The 19,513-nt window shown below is 40.7% G+C and overlaps 1 protein-coding gene across 34 annotated transcripts in view; it reads right to left on the bottom strand.

Moving 5' to 3' along the window:
* LOC115398907 (neurexin-1a) overlaps positions 1 to 19,513 on the bottom strand; it is a 248,292-nt gene that overhangs the window by 117,869 nt on the left and 110,910 nt on the right. For 25 of the 34 annotated variants that reach the window (XM_030105923.1, XM_030105925.1, XM_030105945.1 and 22 more), the window contains 7 exons: positions 16,824 to 17,027; positions 14,711 to 14,737; positions 8,663 to 8,785; positions 7,403 to 7,784; positions 6,094 to 6,284; positions 5,261 to 5,434; positions 1,514 to 1,633 (listed from right to left, as the gene is read on the bottom strand). In XM_030105923.1, coding sequence (XP_029961783.1) covers positions 1,514 to 1,633; positions 5,261 to 5,434; positions 6,094 to 6,284; positions 7,403 to 7,784; positions 8,663 to 8,785; positions 14,711 to 14,737; positions 16,824 to 17,027 — 1,221 coding nt within the window. The remainder of the gene's footprint in view (positions 1 to 1,513; positions 1,634 to 5,260; positions 5,435 to 6,093; positions 6,285 to 7,402; positions 7,785 to 8,662; positions 8,786 to 14,710; positions 14,738 to 16,823; positions 17,028 to 19,513) is intronic. The other 9 variants (XM_030105930.1, XM_030105948.1, XM_030105941.1 and 6 more) reach the window with 1 other exon arrangement.

Below are 19,513 nucleotides of genomic sequence, written 5' to 3'. Positions count from 1 at the left end.
TTATCAGGTCAACAGGAATAATGAGGCTAGCAACAGTAACTAGACTCAGCAGGTAGAGCACTTTTGCCGGGATGTAATATATGCAAAACATGCCCTGTGAGCCTTCCTGCTCCCAAAGCTCTCAATGAGCTCTATGGGTCTGAACATATGAATATGTATGACAGAAGGGGAAAGAAAAAACAACAGCTTCCAAACCGCGTTCCTTCGCCTTTTAAGACACAAGAAAGGTTCAAGGGAAGTTTGCCACAAAAATATGCCCTGGTGCCATTGATCCAAAAAACACGACCTGAGAAATAAAAGGCAGGATGGAAGAAGCAGGCCGGGATAGTGATCGGGACAGGCTACACTCAAGCTCAGATGACACGGACAGAGGAATCCTTTTAGTGTTATCATCGGCCGCAGATACGTTCAGGGTCTGAGGCTGCACAAGAATCTATTAAAACCCCTCGTTGATAACAAAAGATGGGGGGCCTTATCAAGCTGCTGGAAGACACACAGAATGCATTAAGGGTTATGGTGCTCTCTGCTCCGCTTTTGTGTCATCTCCAGAGTGCCTGCTTTCTCCCTTCTCTCCTTAATGCTGTTCAGCACTTTGCCCATTCACCCCTTACTGTGTGAACCGCCGCAGAAGAAAATAATGACCAAACAAAATCCCCTATGCATGTTTTGCATAAGGAAGAAGTCTATTTACCAAAGGTGGAGCAGACTTAGTAGTTTTCTCCAAACATTAATGAGCACACAGTCCATCAAGCAAAACGCTCATTTAACTATCTTTAAAGAAGATTAATATCGCATAACTTTTAAACTGCATCATGTGGCCTAAAAAAGTTTCACCGTGTGTGTTTGTGTGTGTTGTAATTGTATCAGTCAAAGCAATGCTGATGCATAAATGCATTTGGGAAGGATTGTAATAAATATTAAGAGCCTGCTTTGGTTAATGTGATTTATTTGTTTGCTTGTTTGACTTGATCTTTTATTTAACAGATCACCATGTGTGTTGCTCCCTCTAGTGGCACATGACTCAAATTTTAATGAACCTTCATTAAAGCGCGCCATCTATTTATCTTTTTATTGACTGGCAAGTTTCATCAATGACCACATATCCGTGAGGGATACAGTCAAGCAAAGCAACTGAGAGACTAAGCATGTCAGCATCCAAACTACGGTGACTGACCAGGTTACAGAAAAGTCCCAGACTACAGCTATGGCCGCGTTTGTTCGTTCGGAGAGTTGACAACACAGATGTGCCACACTCCCAAAAGACTCTGTGCTTAGATAACAAAAAAATAAGTTCACAGCCACCAAATAACATTATTTTGAATATAAAATGCATGATAAAAATGGTGAGGATAACGGCCACCTTTAAATTTGTGTTCCCGGTTGAAGTTACGTTGCTAAAATAGATGGGACGAATGATGCATCGAATGTTGTGTGATGTGTCTGAGCCGTGGTTTTTTCAGTGATGAGTGAAAAAAGTGATGTAACTTCTGGATAAAAGGCTGGGGAATCCTACCGTCATTGCACAGTGGTCCTCCGAATGTCGTCATGCTGCAGTCACAGCTGAAGCCTTCCCACTGCTGGAGACACACACCCTGGTTGGCACAGGAGTCTTCTTGGCATGTTGTGCTCGGGCCTGAATATGAGGACAGATACCAGCTCGGTTAGCAGACAGTTATAGCAGAAGGCAGCACGATCTGACGATTGACTCTCAAGTTAAATCAATAGTCAAAGCTAACATACAGACAATAAATACTCTTCACAAATTGAGACATATCCAAAATAGCCACACAAGGCTAGCTGTGTATTTAGATATGCTTTTTTCCAACACTGGTTTTTAGATAATGTAAATGTTTTCTATCAAAAAATATCACAAATGTACAATTATGTTTAAAATAATTTTAGGTATTAAGTGAAGATCGAAATATTGAATGTTTTTACAATGAAATATACCACGTCACAAAATATTAACAATACCATAGTATTTAATATATTTTACAATGTGCTTTGATTTAAGTTAAACTTTCAATGTTTCAAGTATATTATGCTGTGTCTGCAGTATATATATTTCACAAACTGCTTTTTTTTATTATTATGTAGCTGATTACTTTTAAAGATGGCTTGTAAGAATAAATTAAAATGTATTATCAGCAATGTCCGGCACACATCTATTGAGCTCTGCGTGATCGCAGGCTGATCATCAAAAATGCATGATATTACCAGACGTGAAGACAGCCAGTACCAGTCTGAGCATTCCGTGTACTTTTACATAATAGTGCGTCCAGTCAGTGTTTATTCGTCTGGCATGTGCATCGATTATTTCCATTTCCTGTCCCAGTCAGTCCGTCTGTTTGTCTGTCTGCACCATTATGCACTAAGAAAACAACACGGTCTATTTTCTGCCTTTCATCTGCTCGTATGAGTTAGTTGAGTTAATGGAGAAATGTTAGTGGAATGAAAAGGGTTAGTATGGATGGATATTACTTTAAAGTTTAAGGGTTTAATGGTTATTTGCTGTAAGAAACAATTACTGTGATTAGGACTTAGGATTTTTGCTAAATCACATAGTAAACATCTACATGTTAGGATAGTTACCATCATCGCATTGCTGACATTATTCTTTGAGTCTTGTGAAATTTTAAAAGTTGCAGCTCAGCTGCTGAATACAGAAAAAAAGAAATAAGAAATCTTTACAGCCTCTATTTTTTTTCTGCGATAACCTGTAGACAGTAAATGCTGCACAGACTGAACAGTAGCTATGGTAACTGGGAGTTGAAACAATTGTTGCCCACTCAGGGCTGAATAATTGTGTTATAGTTCAACTGCATTACATACAAATGTACTGAATAGTTGTCACATCAGTATTGAAATATTTTAGGACAGCAAATGTAATAGACAATAATAAGTTCAGTTCATAAATGTGCTTATCCTTTATAAATGTTGCAAAAAGTAACTCAGGTCAAAAGAAAAATGCTTTGAAAGTGTTTAGAATCAACAGGTACACCTGCTTCTGCAGTACCTGGACTATCACTTTCTCCTGTAATGTTTTATCAGATTTGATCAGAAATGAGTTTTTCTGATCGATGACCTGCTGATACGGGCTGAAGTAACCACTGAAACGTATTGAACCAATATGAGCAGCATGTGCCCAATGCTCAATGTAAGCTTCTCTGTGTGCTTATATATTCTAACTCAAATTGATATCTGATGATCAATTTGGTTGCTCTTTTTTTAGTCAGTAGTTCCCCACACTTTGAATCCCTCATTTTCACTTTAGCCTGTAGCATACATGATATTGCTACCTGACAGTAAAAACATACTCTTTATATAAATACAAAGTAAGAACTTCAAGAGTTTAAGGCCTAATTTTACAAAGTTCATAGTTTGCAAACTTTTCCGTATGGGAAACTCAGAATGTAAAGTATAAACTCTTACCTTTAAACAAAGTTTTAAATGTAAACCCTTAAATATAATGATGTGAAGAAACACAGTGTGCTGAGTGAGGGATTTGTTCAGGTACACTTTTAAATTGTAACGGTGACAGGTACAAGGCTACTTGGATAAATTAACAGCGAGTTTGGCAGCCGGTAAGCATGTTGCTTCCACAGCCTTGACTGTAATGTGAAAGATAAACAAATGAGTTCAAACCATGATTTCAATATAAAATCCATGCAGGTGAAATGTGGTAGTAAAGACTATCAGGAGGCATGCAAAACGTCTTCTAGATGTGGAGTTTGTGGACAAGAAAGTAATAAAAACTAAGTTCAAAGAACAAAATGACAAAGTTCTACCATAACGACACACGATATGTGATTACAAATAAGAATAAGAGCCCCATAGATGTTGATACAAGACGAGAATGATACTTGTATTCCTATGAGCCCCGTTCCTTATGGCGGGTGGGTGGGTGGCAAATAGGCAGTCATCATATTCAGGGACATGTGGAAACTGTGAGGGAAGGAGACTGTGGGAGGGGGGCAGTGGTATTGCAGATGCAAAGTAGGGGAAGGATATCAGACTCTGTATCAAACAGACAAAGCTATCTACCTTGCAAGTCAGCTTTCATCAATGCAACTTTTGTCAGCAAAATAATAGGAAAGGAAAAGGCAAAGTATACCAGCTGTTAGTCAAAGCACAGAGACGGAATAGAAACACAGACCGTTGAAGCAGGAGAGACAGAGGGAGGGTGGGTTGTCCTCACGAAACAAAATGAAAGTAATATGACACGCATTAGGTAGTTTAACGAAGACTGGGTGAGGCCAAACGACAACAGCAACTATGGCATCAGCGATATAAAGTGAAACCCAACAATCGCTGTCATGAAGAGAGACGTGCTCTCAGATAGGCTTTGGCTCAGTGAGTTTTACCGGAATAGAAGCTCCTTGTCTTATTCATCCACTGTTATCATCTGTATACACTGCTAAGTGACCCGATCATCACAATCCAATAAATGCTTTATCATTTCCACTGAGAGCACCCGCAGAATCCGTACGACGCAAAATGAAAACAGGAAGTTTGACAGACCTGCGCAGGGCATTGAAATTGATTACATTTGCAGTGTTGTAACATAAAAAGATCACAAGTTGCCCATTCAATTGAAAAAGAGAGAGAATGAATTGTGAAATTAAACTAAGTGAATGATGCCGGGGAAAAAAAAAAAAAATCAAATATTGTCTGTGGATATGGTGCACGCATTAGACTGGGCAAATGATATTCATGCATGCAACAAAGGCTTCATACATTATTCAAAAGGATTGCTTCTGGCAAACTCTCAGATCCAGCAAGCATGCACAGAGCAAAACAGAATGGGGATAAAATGGGAAATAACACTGGCAGTACAAATATGGCAGAGAGAATAATCAGATTATGGCCAAGTGAAACAGAAATGATTGCCTGTGGAGGAGCGTCAGAGTTTGATGCATTCTAACCAAATACTTTGTAGACGTTAAATCACGAGCCACAGGTTGCCAGTGTGGGTGTCTTGTTGGGTGTGATTCACAGGGTGTGTGTCTGACTTCCTTCAGACCAGCAGGAGGCTGACAAACCTGAGAAGCATTGCATGATGCTGCAATGGCCCCTCATCAGAGTTTTGTGATGATGAAGTGCATCAAATAAAAAATCTTTCTTTTTTTTGTGGTCTCTGTGAAATTCATTTCCCTTTTCAAATTGAAAGAGCTTTTTTCTTCTTTTATTTTTTTTCTCCCTAAACTACCACGACAGAAACAGATGACTAACATTCCGCGTGGGTTGGGAGACCGCTTACCTTCACATCCTCTCTCTATCTGTCCCACACAGTCCAGAGCGTCTGACATTAAGTCTGGAAGCCGCCCGTTCAGATCCACCGATGCCAGACAACCTTGAAAACCCTCCTTGGCATGCACCAATTTGGGAAGCTCCTTGTACATCTCTTTAGCCACTCCACCAATATAGAGGTTACCTAGAGAGAGAGAGACGTGAAGCATGACTATACTGACCCCTAGTGGAAATAGAACAGCTTACATAATGAGCCCTGCTCGGTAAATTCAGATGGCATTTCTGGAAAGTTCAATGCACATACTTTTATCCAGCATTGGTATAGTAATTCAGTTTGATTATATAAGATTAGTTAATCCATCAGATGATAACAACAGCTTCAAATCAAGTGTAGGAGTACATGATGGTGATTGTCATTTTTTTTTAAAATGTTTTACAAACAACACTTTTTAAGATCACATTTAAATTCCCAACTCTTGGGAAGAACAATTACAGCACTCTTCACTGAAAAAAAGGCTTCGATTGAGGTAACTGATACTGTTTTCAGATAACTAATTCAAAGTCAGGTCTGCTAGACAAATGGTGAACTCGCTGCTGCAGAAGTGCTTTGTGCTGGACGTGACTGCGAAACAGATGAGTGCCAAACCATTGCTCAAGGGTACCAAGGAGCTGAGAATGAGTAAGGGCCAATCATTGTTGTTTTTCTCACTCCAACCCTGCAGGGTTTATCCTGCTGGTGCAAGCTCTCAGTCACAGTGTCTGCAGCTCACTTCCAGGCCACTGCTGCCTCAATTAAAATCTTACAACACGGCAGAAGTTACAGATATGTGCATACACACGCACCCTTCAGGTCCAGGTTTTTGGCTCCTGTGGTTGTCTGCGTGGTGATCTTGGTGTCGATCTTCACTGTGTGGAGGCTGTTGGTGTCTCTGGAGATGATGACGTTGTGCCAGTGGTTGTCATTCAGGGGTTTGTTTGAGTTGCCTTTTATCAAGTGGGCTCCGTTTCCCAGGTCAGATACATAATGCAGGTAGCTGGAAGCAGAGTTTTTTTTAACAGCATGACTGGACAGGACCAATAGCATACACACATACACACACAATTAAAAAAAAAATAAACAATCTGTAACATCTGAAAACTGGAATGAAACTATACATGAGAGTGATATTTGTTAGCTGCAGTATGTTCAACAGAAAAACAAAGACCAGTATCAGAAGGTGCAGCTGTCTGAAAAGGTAAATAACTGGTAGAGAGCAGAATTAACAAAGGGCTCTGGGCTGTGCGGAACAAACCAGCCTTAAATTATTTGCTTAACGGGGAATTTCGAATTTGCATGCTCATTTTAATTAAAATGTATGACTTTAATGTTGAGCACGCTGAATCCCCTAACTTCAGGCCTTCACTTAAAAGAGAGTCATTCTATAGCTGCATTGCAGCAATAGGAACTGTGCCCTTCTGTGTTTGATTCCCTTTAATGTTGGATATTTGCTGTGCTTTCATGAAGATTAAAAAGAACAGTCATAGCCGACAGCTCTCTTAGTAAATATTCTGGCATGGAGGTGATAAGAGAAGAATTAGAAGTCCCACAGCAATGGCATGAAAAAACAGTCAAGAATTACATTCTGTCTGGAAACTGTCAAACGTCTGATGAGCGGCATTATTAAAATCATAATCCATTTATATGGAAATTCTGACATAAATAAACACCGCCTACACCAGTTTAAAAGTGTTTCACCAGAGTTTAAAAGCTTTCTGCCATTTTTTTGCTGGACTCGATACTTGCTGGCAGGTAGGGCTGCCCTACGATGTGACACATGCGGCGGAGACTTGTGTAACGCTGACAGCTTCTCAGGGGAAAAAGTAAAAGTCCTGAGTGCCACAGAGACCAAACACAACTTTGGTGTTAGCACATATTTCTGGAGACATATGTCGCTGCACTGACTTATTGGTATGTGACAAACAAAAAACACAGCACTGGCAAGAAAACAGTCACGTCCACGGAAAAAACAAAGCCTTATATCTTTCGTCACTTTTAGGTTTAACAAGCTCAGCCACAGCGACACCAGTGAACGTTTGCTGGAGTCCGATAGGCAGAAACCCACTGAAGGTTTCTGCAGTCATACACAAGGCCGACGAGGAAGCATCTACTCACCCTTTGACCAACTCCACCACTATGAAGTCGTTCCCATCCCCGCTGTTAAACAGGATGAGGCCGTCAGAGGAGGTGGTTTTGAACTGAAAGAAAAGGTGCATGGAGTAGTAGGCCTGCAGAGTGGTGAGGGTCACATAGCTGGAACGCGACTTGAAGGTGACGGGGTCAGCAATGATGTTCTTGAATCCAATCATGGCATTGAGTTCACAGTAATCAATGTCACCATTTTTACAGAGGTCTATGTAGGCCATGCCATTGAAGGAGAGGCTCTGGAGGTGGCCAATGAAGTTGGATGGCACCATGGACATGAAGCGCTTCTCTGTCACAATGCCCGTCTCAATGTTATGGAACTCCAGTTGGGTGTGGTCACCTGCCATTTGACCTTTGGTGGGTGGAGGGGGAAGGAAGAGACATTTGCATTACTCATATATTGTTGAATATGATAGCTGAAGGGACATTGCTTTAAAAATCAACCCGTCGATCAGAATTATCCATGACAATAATCTAATCTAATATGAACTGGGTTAATGCAGTCTAATTCAGAAATTAAAAATATTTTTTTAAGCATAAAATCACATTACCAAAGGAAATAGAACATGCAAAATTAGATTTTTCTCCAAGCTGAGGTAGAAAATGAGCCAAATATATCTTTGTGTTTTATATCATTGGAGGCACATATTGTTTAACAGATTAAACAATTTGTTGACACATGGGAAGTATTGATAACATCAGTGAGACTTACTCTGCAGAAGTCAATTTCAACTTCAATCTGGATTAAAAAATAATCCTCTTTAAAGAGCCAAACAGTCCCTGCTTACAGGTACAGTATGTAACATTCACAGTGAGTAATATAACATGTAGCTACTGTCCTATAGATAACAGTAGTGAGTTGGTACCCAGTTAAGTTTCATCACTGATCTGGTGAACATGAAAAAAGCCTTTTGTCAGCTTGTTTTCAGCTCTGGTGTATGTTTTGTGTTTTGTTTTATTCAGTTAATCTGATGATGCTAAAACATTAAAAGAACAATAACATGAGTGTGGTTTTCTTCAATTAGCTTTAAGTAACATATGAATTTAGTGTTTGCATAATAAATGCTGCATAATGCACCCTTTAAGCACCTATATAAAGGACTATTGTTTTGAATTAATTCTTTATTCGCTGATGAAAACTGCAGCTTCCTGAAAACCATCCAGCTCAACAATTGTTAATTCATTTATGAGAAAAACAAATATTCAAATAAATAAGGGAATAAGAAGTACCTTCCACAGGCGGAATATCGTCTACGGTCAGTTTCAAACTCTTGCCCCTCCTGAACACGCGCACTGTGTGCCACTCATTATCGTTCAGATTCTGACCCGCAAAAATTGTCTCTGGACCTTTGCCTGCAGAACAGTCCAAACGGTTAACACACATGCATGCGCACGCACGAACAAACAAACACACTCCCACACTCCCACACACCCACACAAACAAGAGAGACTGGAAAAGTGGATAAAAACAGACCCAGAAAGGCTTGAGATCAAAAAAGACACAGTGAATGTGAGAAATAGGACAGACGCGCAGAATACATTAAGGTAACTGCAGTAAATGGCCCATAGAAACACATTATTCTGTTGTGCATTTGTGGTCCTGATGGCACCATTAGATAGGGCACCAGAGTTCTACATTCTCTCTGGACACCATTTTCCTTATACCTTGAGGAGGGAGGCAATAATCAGGAGGTTGGTTTATCATTATTGAAAAACTGCTTTTTTTTTTTTTTTTTTTGCAGAGCATATGTTGAACTGAACAAACCAATGCAAATGTAACTTTCACTGTCACTGATATTTCCTTCTAATTACATAGTTTTCTTTTTCTATCACGCCACTTGGTGGCAGCAAATAACTTCCAAAAGCAGGCGTCTGAGCCAGGCGCCGAACAGCTGAGCATCACTCTCCATCTTGTTTGTCTGCCACAGAGCAATCCAGTGTTAGATTTCTTACATATTCACCAGATGAAATGAAATGGTGATGCAGACAGAAATTCTGAGACATACTGAAGGTAGAGGAGCCATTATACTCGGGGTGAGAGAGGAAGAAGAAGAAGAAGAGAGAAAAGAAAAAAAAAGAACATTTACGGCAAAGCAAATGGGCCATTTCTTCTGAAATAACAGTCATGCAAAGAAATTAGAGACACAGAGTGGGACTTTATCTGGAACTTGAAAATGAATGAATTGCTTCTCTTGGATGGAAAAAGACATCTGCCAGCTGAAAATGTACAAATTAGTCTTATCAAGTGGGATGCACTTCCATTAAATCCATATATTATGTCTAACAGCCCCTGAATTGAACAGTGTTCACTTGTCACTAACATCACTAATTGTTGCTTCATCTAATACTGAAGTCTCTGTGTTAATATTGGATGGTGTGTCACTGCTAGAAGGCTATAAATGGAGATGTCACAGCTTGACGGTGCCAAAAACCTCCAGGAGAGGTTCAGCATCACAAATAAATCACAGAAATCATACCCAAAAAATCTCTGTGATCTCACAAGCAGAAAATGAAAATCTCTCCAGGATACATTTCTCCATTAGGGAATTCCGACATTGGTCCAACTGGGGCAGCACATTACTTTTTCATACAGCCTCCATCTAAGAGCATCTTTGAATTGCTATACAGCTCTGATGTTTCCCTGCTAGGCACACATAACCAAACAGGCCGATGAGGACGTGCCACTGTGACAGTATTAAAATCCCCGGGCTGTGATACCTTTCCCGCTGTGGGGAGCATTTCAGATGGGTGCCAGGTTCATTCGTCTGAACACATTTATGGCTATTTATTTCCTGCTTTTCTGCAATCTTCAAAGCTTCCGAGGAATGTGTATGCAAATCTGAGGGTGCCAAAGTATGAGGACACACTCGATCTCAGAGGCACAGTTCTGCTTTGTAAGCACTAAACACTGGGGCAGGACTGAAACCACATGATTGGCGAGGGATTAAGGAAGAGAGATATGGAATAATGGGATGGAGTTGGACTTGAAAGAATGCTTGATCTTTCTCTTCCATCACTCTGTCCTCGCTGCTCTCCAAGGAGAAAAGAAAGGGGAAGGCGGAAAAGAGGTCAATCGTATCAAGAGGCACCTTCCCGCACAGCATTCACAACTGTAGGGGCCTGGCTCTGTGCCTGCAGCTCAGCCTGTGGTCCAAAACACCAGCTTTAGTCCACTGTCTGCAGAGGCCCGCACTCTTTACTGCCCTCACTGATGGTGATCTATCTGCAGTGCTGGATCAACAGGAATCTCTCCCTGCTTTGCTGGCTGTAAGCCCAGGGGAACAAGAAAGCACACTGTGGCACAGGGCAACATGAGAAGATATCATTATCCAGCCAATCAACTCAGACGGTCCTGAGTGACGGGTCAGATATTGCTGCAGCATGCAGCAGCGCTGTGACTCACACAGGTGGTGGGGGGGGAAAGAACTCAGTGACCAAACAGCAGGACACTGCGCTGGATTACTGTCAACACAGACATCAAAGCCAGTTTCAGCAACACGGCAAGGAAAGCCTCAAAGGGCGACGCCGCTCGGCAGCCGGCAAGTCGAACCGCTGCTTCGCTAATCCAAAAGAGTTTGAGGAAGTCTGACCAAGCAAAAGTTGAATCACTGAATGGTAAATTGGGTCCTTCATGTGGGACATTTTCAAAGTGTTTTACACAGTTATTCGTGCTCGATCTCTACAGGGGCCAGTTTGGGGCCCGGGGAGAATTGATCATATGGACAAGGTGACATGAGGGGTCAAACCACCGACAGCGGCATCAAAAGACAACTCAATTTGCATGAGCATTTTCTCTGTTCTGCTATTTGCATTTGTGTTTGGATTCATAAATTTAAGCGAGGTGTGTTTGAGTGGAGCAGTGTGTGTATAGATGCTACATATTGCTCCTGTCCTGCAGACGATCAGGCTGTTGGTGTGAGTCGTGCCGACGGTGAAGGTTTGCAGCAATGCTTAGCCTTCGTACATTGTATGTGTATGGAGAATAAATTCGGATTTACGGCATTTAACAAGTATTCGTATCTGTGCCCAGTATTGGCAATTAGTGAAAGGTTAGTGCCTGTACTCGGCCTTGGTCAATGCGGTATCCTGCATCCATAATAGAAATAGTTCAGCCTGTTTATAAATTCTTTACTCTGTTTCCAGATCAAGAAAACTTATTTTGCCTTTCATGAACTGTACTACATCAGCGCTAGGCTGAGCTCCTAATGTTTCAAATGATTTCTTGGAGAAAAAAAAAAAGCTACAAATTTAACAATAAATCTTAAAATTTTCAATGATATTGCTTGAATTTGTATTTTTAAAACATTCTTCTTAACACATGGAAAATTTTAAGTGTCAAAAGGAACTATTTCAAGTATTGTTTGCTGTCGAGGCTGGATGAATTAAAGTTCTCTCTTAAGTGAAACAAATTTCCTCAAACTCAGTTGGCAGAGTGGTCCTCTCATAATCGGGAGGTTGTTGGTTTGACTCCCATCTCCTGCTGTCCACATGTCAAAGTGTCCTTGAGCAAGACACTGAACCCCTAACTGCTCCCGGTGGATGGGTTGAGCGCCTTGCACGGCAGACGCCTCCGCTGGTGTGTGAGTGTGTGTGTGTGTGTGTAACTGTGATCTGTTTTGTGAATCGCTTCGGGCTGTGCTGTAGCAGTGTGAAAACGGCTGGCCGTTTAAATATATCATACATAAATGATAATTGGAACAAAAAAAACTAGACAATATAATTCAGGTCATGAAGAGAATAAGCACAAAAGCCTGGCCTGATCAGTGCATCCTGGCTATCATTCAAGTTAAATAATAGAAATGCAGACCAAAAAAGCCAATCTGTCACAAGATATTTTTAGTTCACATTTTCAGTTTGTTGTCACTCAGTGCCTGTTAACAGTGTTTAAGTCGAAGTGGCAGTGTTTTCTTCAGACAGCTCCGGGCAGCCCCAGGGAGCCGAGGTCCCTAATTGACAGTGATGTGTTCTTTGAGTTGGTGCTGAAATTCTTCATCCGCCAAGCTGACCGGAGCTGCAGCGCCTGACAAGACACATTAATTAACAAAGGAAAAAAAAAAAAAGAGGACAAAAATAACAACCTAGCAGGAACAAAAAAAAAAAAAAAAAAAAAAAAAAGAATTAAACGCTAACTCTTCATAAGTGGAAATGCAGTGGCTTAACACAGTTCCTTCCAAGGACTTCAATTAAACATTCTCCTATGACACAATTAGGTCTGGAGCTATTAAAGGAAGACCTGCTGTTTTCAGACTTGTTCTCTGTTTTGCTTAAACATTAGCTTTGCTTTTAGCATATTATTAAGTCTCAAAGACATAAATATTTATCTCTGTAAGACTACGTGAGTAAAATATTCGAGGAATATACCAATATATCTAAAACATAAGTTCATCCTGCAAGTATGGCAAAAAGCAATATGAAACTCATTTTGGCAGACTGAGGGAATTAAAGCTGAAGATAGAATTTAAACCATGGATGTCAAATTTGTTTTTGTTTCAATATATGCAGCTGATTACAGCCTGATTAAAGTCTCCCTATCTTTTAGTGCAAAAACCACATTTTTAAATCACGTTTTATAACAATTTGACCTTCATCGTATAGCTTTTCTGCTATCAGTTGGGTTGTTACTGTTATTTGTACTGAAACTGTGGGACAATGAATAAATGAGAAGCATAGCTGAATGCCAAATTTAATGAATTGATGATTGAATCTTTTTTTGTGTCCAATTTTTACACTTTGCAATGTCTTCCCATGGGCTGGAATGGGCCCTCTTGAGCAATACTTTTGGCCCCTAAACCATATTTTTCATACCCTTTCTATATAATTTCCACAGTTTTGAGTTTGTACACATTAAATCAAGACACTCATGTTTTGCATTACACAATTTCTGATGAGTGACTAAAACAGCTATTCTACCAAAGCATCTAGGAGTATTATAACAATACACACCAAAACATATTTTTCTTCTGCTTGTTGCAACGAAATAATTTGATGACTTATTGCAATATTATTTATGGAATTAATAAGTACAGAAACAAAACAATCAGAGTATGATTATGCCTGTATACTGTTCTCACAGACCGTGAATGACCTTTTAGAGTGGGGGAATTAGAGCTTAAAGCTTTTTTTATTTGCATACACAAACAATTGATGCAATCCGGGAAGCATGAACAATGCTATTTAGCATTTAGAAAGGTGCTAAGAAGAGCTGGCGCACGGAGGCATGTCTAGAGGTCACATCATGGGATTCTGCACGGGGGCGTTTTGTTGTGTAAGTCTCTACTTCTCATCAGGCGGTGACCTTCAACTACTGTAACACTTCGCGCACAAAGAAATCCAACACTCGTGTTTTCAGAGAGCAGTTTGTCCTCATATATGTCACAGTCTGGTTGAGTAATACAGAGCTGAAACTTCCTAAATCCTGCTGGTATTTGCCGCGATACTGTCACTTCAGTATCACTAAACAGGAAAAGGGCTCATGTACTGTGACTCCAGAGAAGTAATTACTAATTCATCACTGTTCCTGAATAATAAATGTCAAGGATATTTACCTCCCAAAATATTGCAATGTAACCTCTTTGTTCAAACGCACACCCAAACACACACAATGAATCCCACCACACAAGATCTATTCTCTCTCCCTCCCTCTTCATCCCTTTCTTTCTGCTCTGTGAGGCAGGTTAATGAGAATAATAAAATCGCACTCTGTATTTCCTCTGTGCTTTGAATGGCCTCATCAATTTACAACTGGCGTGAAACACTGAAGAAGAAAGGAAGAAAGAAAAAAAAAAAAACAGCAAAAAGAAAAGAAAGCAAAGAGGTGTCTGAGAGACCATGCATGTCTGAGATACCGGCCTGGACGTAACATGCACTGAATTCACAAGTAAAAAGGTTCATTAATTAGAAACAAACCAGTTTGTAGGATCACAGCTGACTGCCACATTTGGATTTGTAATTAATTCAAGCCTCCCTCCGTTTCCTCCTCTCCTCATTATTCTCCTGGACATCAGCAGGACTTTCTCACACTCCCATAGCTCTTAAATTAGGTATGACGACATGATGCCAATTCAAGGGGAAAGTCATGTATATTTCAGACCACAGAGTAAAATCCCTTCACAATAGCTGAAGGACGTTGTAACAAGTTCACATAACATAATAAGAAAACGGAATCTGCAAATGTGTCTACGAACGAAAAACTTTGAGAGACTGAAAAAAGAGCAGATAGAGTTAGAGAAGAAAAAAAAAAAAGGAAGGCAAGAAGAAGAAAGGTGAACAGTAACTTACTGGAGGTACAGTTAATCCTGATACAATCTAGATGGGGAAGAATAGATGAGAGATAAATTCATCTTTCAACGTAATAGCTGCAGACATCATTAAAGCAAACAGCCCACCCCTCTGGGGACACACACACGGACACTGTCCGTCCTCTGATGCTCTCACCCACGGCCTCCGGCTGCAGTCAGCTGGTCAGAGCACTGCAGCGAAGTCGTGCCAGAGGAGCAGGTTATTGGAATACACGTAGCAGCAATGCAGAACAGAGAATCAGTAGAGCTGAGCTTTAGTGACTTGAAAATGGCTCCTTTGGTGCATTTTTTACTTTTATTTTCTGAAAACATTTTTTTTTTTGTTTGAAAAATGACAGCTTCAGTCTGAGAGCATCAGATTTTGGTCAGGGTCAAACAGGGCCAGTTGGAAAGTATTCCTACACTCTCCCCTCTGTTTTTCTCTGCCTAATTATTCATAAATCTACCTCGGAGAAGATGACCTCAACTCATTGACATGATGCTTTTCTTCATCTGTGTGGTGCTGGATTTAATAAATCAGACTAATATCTCAGTAACAAAATCTGCACCATATCAATCCAGTGGTGCAACATTTTCACAAAAAAAAAACTTTCAGCAAGTATACAATATATCTTATATTTATTTTATCATTGATAATTTCCCATACAATAATTTAGTTCTATAAAAGACGTAGTGACATACAGAAAAATGCAATTTAGCAACTGTTTGCTGATAAAAGAAATAGATTGGTCTTTTTATTTGTTAAAAAAAAAAAAAAAGAAAAAAAATCTGCAATAAATTTTACCTGCAATTTTTGCTCCAAACACTAAAAACGGACTCAACTGGGAATATTTCTGCATCTCCCTTTACCTCTTGGTATCCTGAGGCTGAGTTTGTGTCATGAACTGCGAAAGGTGACCCAGATCGAAGCCCCGTCCCTCCTTCCCATTTGGCCCTGCTTGTCATGTGTTGTCAACCACAGCAGAAAAGTGGTCGCAAACAGCCAGAGACCAACACTCGCCGACCCTGACAGGGAATGCTCTGCTTATTCAAAGGAGGGACGAGGAGAATAGCTTTCAGGGGCTGATAGAAAATACAGAAAAAAAAAAAGGAAAACCAAACTCTTCCACGTGTCAAAGGGAATTTTAAAGAAAACAGTTTGGTGTTTTCACTCCCAGCGCCTCTCTTTGTAGTTCCAGAGATTTAAATTGGCAGCCCTGTCATTGTGTGGCGCTGTTGCCTTCTGTGGAGGGACGCGCGCTTCCTTTTTGGTTGACAGCAGACAGTAACTGTCTGCTTTGCATGCGCTGCTAAACGGCTCCGCTTAGGGAGCTCATTTCTGTTTAGCCAGTGGAAAGGAGAAATAGATGGCTATCATTTGTGCAGCATTTCTCTGTTTGAGAGATATCAAACCTTCACAGGCATCATTGGATTCTTTCCTTGGGAAAAGAAAAAAAAAAACAACAGCAACACACAGACACACACATAAAAATGTCAGTGTGTCTTTCATTTTGTCCTCAATTTGCTGTTTTTGCTGTAGGCAGAAGGGAAGCATGTCTTTTTCTGCCCTCATTTAGAAAACAGCTGTAGGTTTATATTCAATCAAGCAGTCCTTCCACAATGATTAAAGTGCACAGGTGAATAAAATTATTAAAACCTGGAGAGCGATGATTGACTACAATTTGTAAATAAGGGCTGCTTTAGATAAGCTTTAACCAAAAGAAACGGCAATATAATAAATAAGAATAATTTGCTTCCTGTAATAACTGGAAACTGAATGCATTTTAAAGGAAAGAGCACAGCAGTGGGCGCACACTGAGAACAATTCCCTTCAGAACTGTGGACCTGAGGTTGTTGATGGTGTGGGCAGCAAGCATTCCCTGCTGGGCAACGATAGCAGTGTGCTCAACTGGCAGTGAGCAAAGAGCCGCAGACTCATGTCATTGAAAGTCTTTACACTATCTCCTTCTATTCAAATTATGTTAAAAGAAGGAATAACAAGTGCTGCGTGTCTGTGTACGTGGGAGAAGGGGCAGTTGCATATGGTTATGCGCAATGTGTTGGCAGGCTTGATTTATAACTGTGCCGAAGCCCGTGTTCGTCCGAGGCGTTACCTAAATTGACAGTCAGACGAACGCGGCCGCTCTCCAGCTCCAGACGCAGGGTGTCGGCCGAGTCACGAGACGTGGTGGCGATCAGGATGCCGTAGGCCCGCTGGGAGCGGAATCGGAGAGACACGTCCTCAGCTTCTGTGTGCATCACCACCGGCAGCTGGACCTTCATGAACTTGCTGCCGTCGTAGCTGAGGACAGTTGCCTCTGCAGGAACAACGAGGAAGACAAAGTTGATGAATGATCAGTGAAACGGACGATACCAAAGACTGGGGATGTCAAAGGGGCTCGAGAAGATGTCTGGCCGTTCATTATGAGATCATGTTGTGCTGTGACTTTCAATACCAACTAAATAAGAATGCAATGGATTGTCAAAAATGACTGAGCAATTATTAAAAAAAGATGACCAATTATTAATCTGGGTTGAAGAGTAAGGTTTGGGAGACATTTGTCTTCCATATGAGATGAGATTCCTGACGGTGTATCCAGAAGGCAATGTTGTATCTTGTCAAATGCTGAAGGTTGAATTATTGGTCCTGCTATTTTGATGTCATAGGAAAATTTGACAAGAGTGTTGCTGATGTTGATGTAAAGACAGCAAAATCAATATCACAAAAAAACAAACAAGAACAACTGCATTCTTCCAGAATTGTCTCATGGTCAGAGGTATTATTTTTCTTTTTCAAAGAAAACGGCTTTTATCCAGACAGCCAGCACTGAGGACTGTTGGTTGTGTATACAATGAAATTACTGGCATTACAAACACAATACAAAGGCAGTCGGGTGAACCAAAACTGCAAGAGTAAGTGACTGCTACATGGCGCGTCGCCAGATACGTCATCCAAAAGTGTAAAGACTTGTCACAAGTCTAGCATCATGTTGCACCGTGCACCGCCGCTGACAGCTACACAAACTGAAGCCAAAACTCTGAGCGCCGTCCTCTCACTGCCAAGTTAGGTGGTGGGTTCCATGAGAAGAAAACATGGAGTATGAAGGGAAGTACATGCTCCAACATTTTCTAGGGGAAGGGGAAAGTTAGCAGGAACTGTAAAAATAGAAATGCAGCACTGTCATAACTGCTACTGTTTCCCTCCAAAAGAAGTGGCTGCAATGCATCCCAGGCATTCGTATCTGCACTATATTAGTGACAAATGACAAACGGACAAACTGGTATTGAGTGAAGGTGAAAAAAAATAAGCAGTGATAGAATTGTAATAGTCCGTGGACCTTGAATATTGAGCGGCTGCTCAGGGTGACGGCATTTACTCAAAGCTTTAGGAGCCCATGTGGAGAAATGCTGGTGAGATTGTTTAACGCTGGCAGGAGGTTGTAACAGCATTTCCGGTGGTGTAACTAAACCATAACCCAATAACAGAGCCATTACTGCAGCTGCAGCGCTTAGACGGAGAGAAGGCGAGTCGGTGGGATGGGAGATGAAGAGTAGCGGGGCGATAGGGTACCAATGTACACACACCACCTCATCACCACTTCCTCGTCACACAGAGCCAATGTCACATCCATCCCCTGGGATGTCTCCGTCACATTCCTCACCCAAATCCAATTTCTCCATGCCCTCCTGGGGTACGCCGCAGATGACAGGGCCGTGTGACAAACGAGTTCTCACTGCTAAACTGTCTGCTTCCTGCCAGGCAGCCAAAGCAAAGAGACACATCTGTAAACTGTTAACAGATGCCATGAACGATGCGGCAATTGTTCGATCGCCAAATGCTTGAACAAAGTGTCACTGCGATCAGGTCAGATAGATCCGGAAAGTATTGGACTCATTCTCTGTTATTAAGACGAGACAGACGAACTGGCTGGTCTTCAGGTGTGTGTTTTTACAAGTCACATGGGACATAAAGATTATTACTGTAAAACATTGCAACACACATTTGAGACTTATTAAAGGGCTGCAGTATGAAACAAAAGCAATAATACTTGGAAAACAATGTTCAAGCTAAAAATAAATAAAACAAAGCAAAATGGAAGAATAAAATATATGTATTCATAATTGAAACAACATGTTTCTCATTTGAAAGAGTTTATCTTTGTCTGTTTGATAATTGCAAGCTGCATATATTTACCCATGTATTTAGGTCAAATGATTAATATAGATACAAAAAGAAATGCCGACTTTAAAGGATGAAAACTGTAGTTTGGAGTGCTCCATGCAACATCTCTTATAAGTAAATAACAATTTACTAACACAAGTCATCTTTATTTATTGTTTTCCCATACCGAGTCACGAGGATAACATGAATACAAAGTGGATTAAACATTGCATTTCATTCAAGATGTCGCTGAGATTCATTCAACAGACTGTCTAAAACGCCATAAACAAGAAAGCTTCAGAATACGATATGAAAATATAGAGAATGACATGTGAGGGAGCCACTACCTAATGCAAAGTGAGATCCTGTCAAAAATCCAATCCTCGGAACCCAGTCATTTTTAATGGCCATCCCATGTTTAATATCAAAATAAATTGAGAAATCGTCTCTGCCATGCCAACGCGAGGCTGTCGGAAGAGAGATGGAGTGGCCCAGAACTAAAACAAGCATTCTTTTTTTCAGTTTGCAAAGTGCAATGCTTCATACATCTTACTTTTTTGATTTGCGTTAAAAAAAAAAAAAAAAGCAGTGATTTGAATGAGGTAGCAGCTCTTTCTCAGAATCACACATAAAGTTGTGCTC

This window comes from Salarias fasciatus, chromosome 13, assembly GCF_902148845.1.
Source record: "Salarias fasciatus chromosome 13, fSalaFa1.1, whole genome shotgun sequence".
Taxonomy (NCBI): Eukaryota; Metazoa; Chordata; class Actinopteri; order Blenniiformes; family Blenniidae; genus Salarias; species Salarias fasciatus.
Note: the sequence above shows the minus strand (reverse complement) of the source record. Positions and strands in the feature narration are given on the sequence as shown.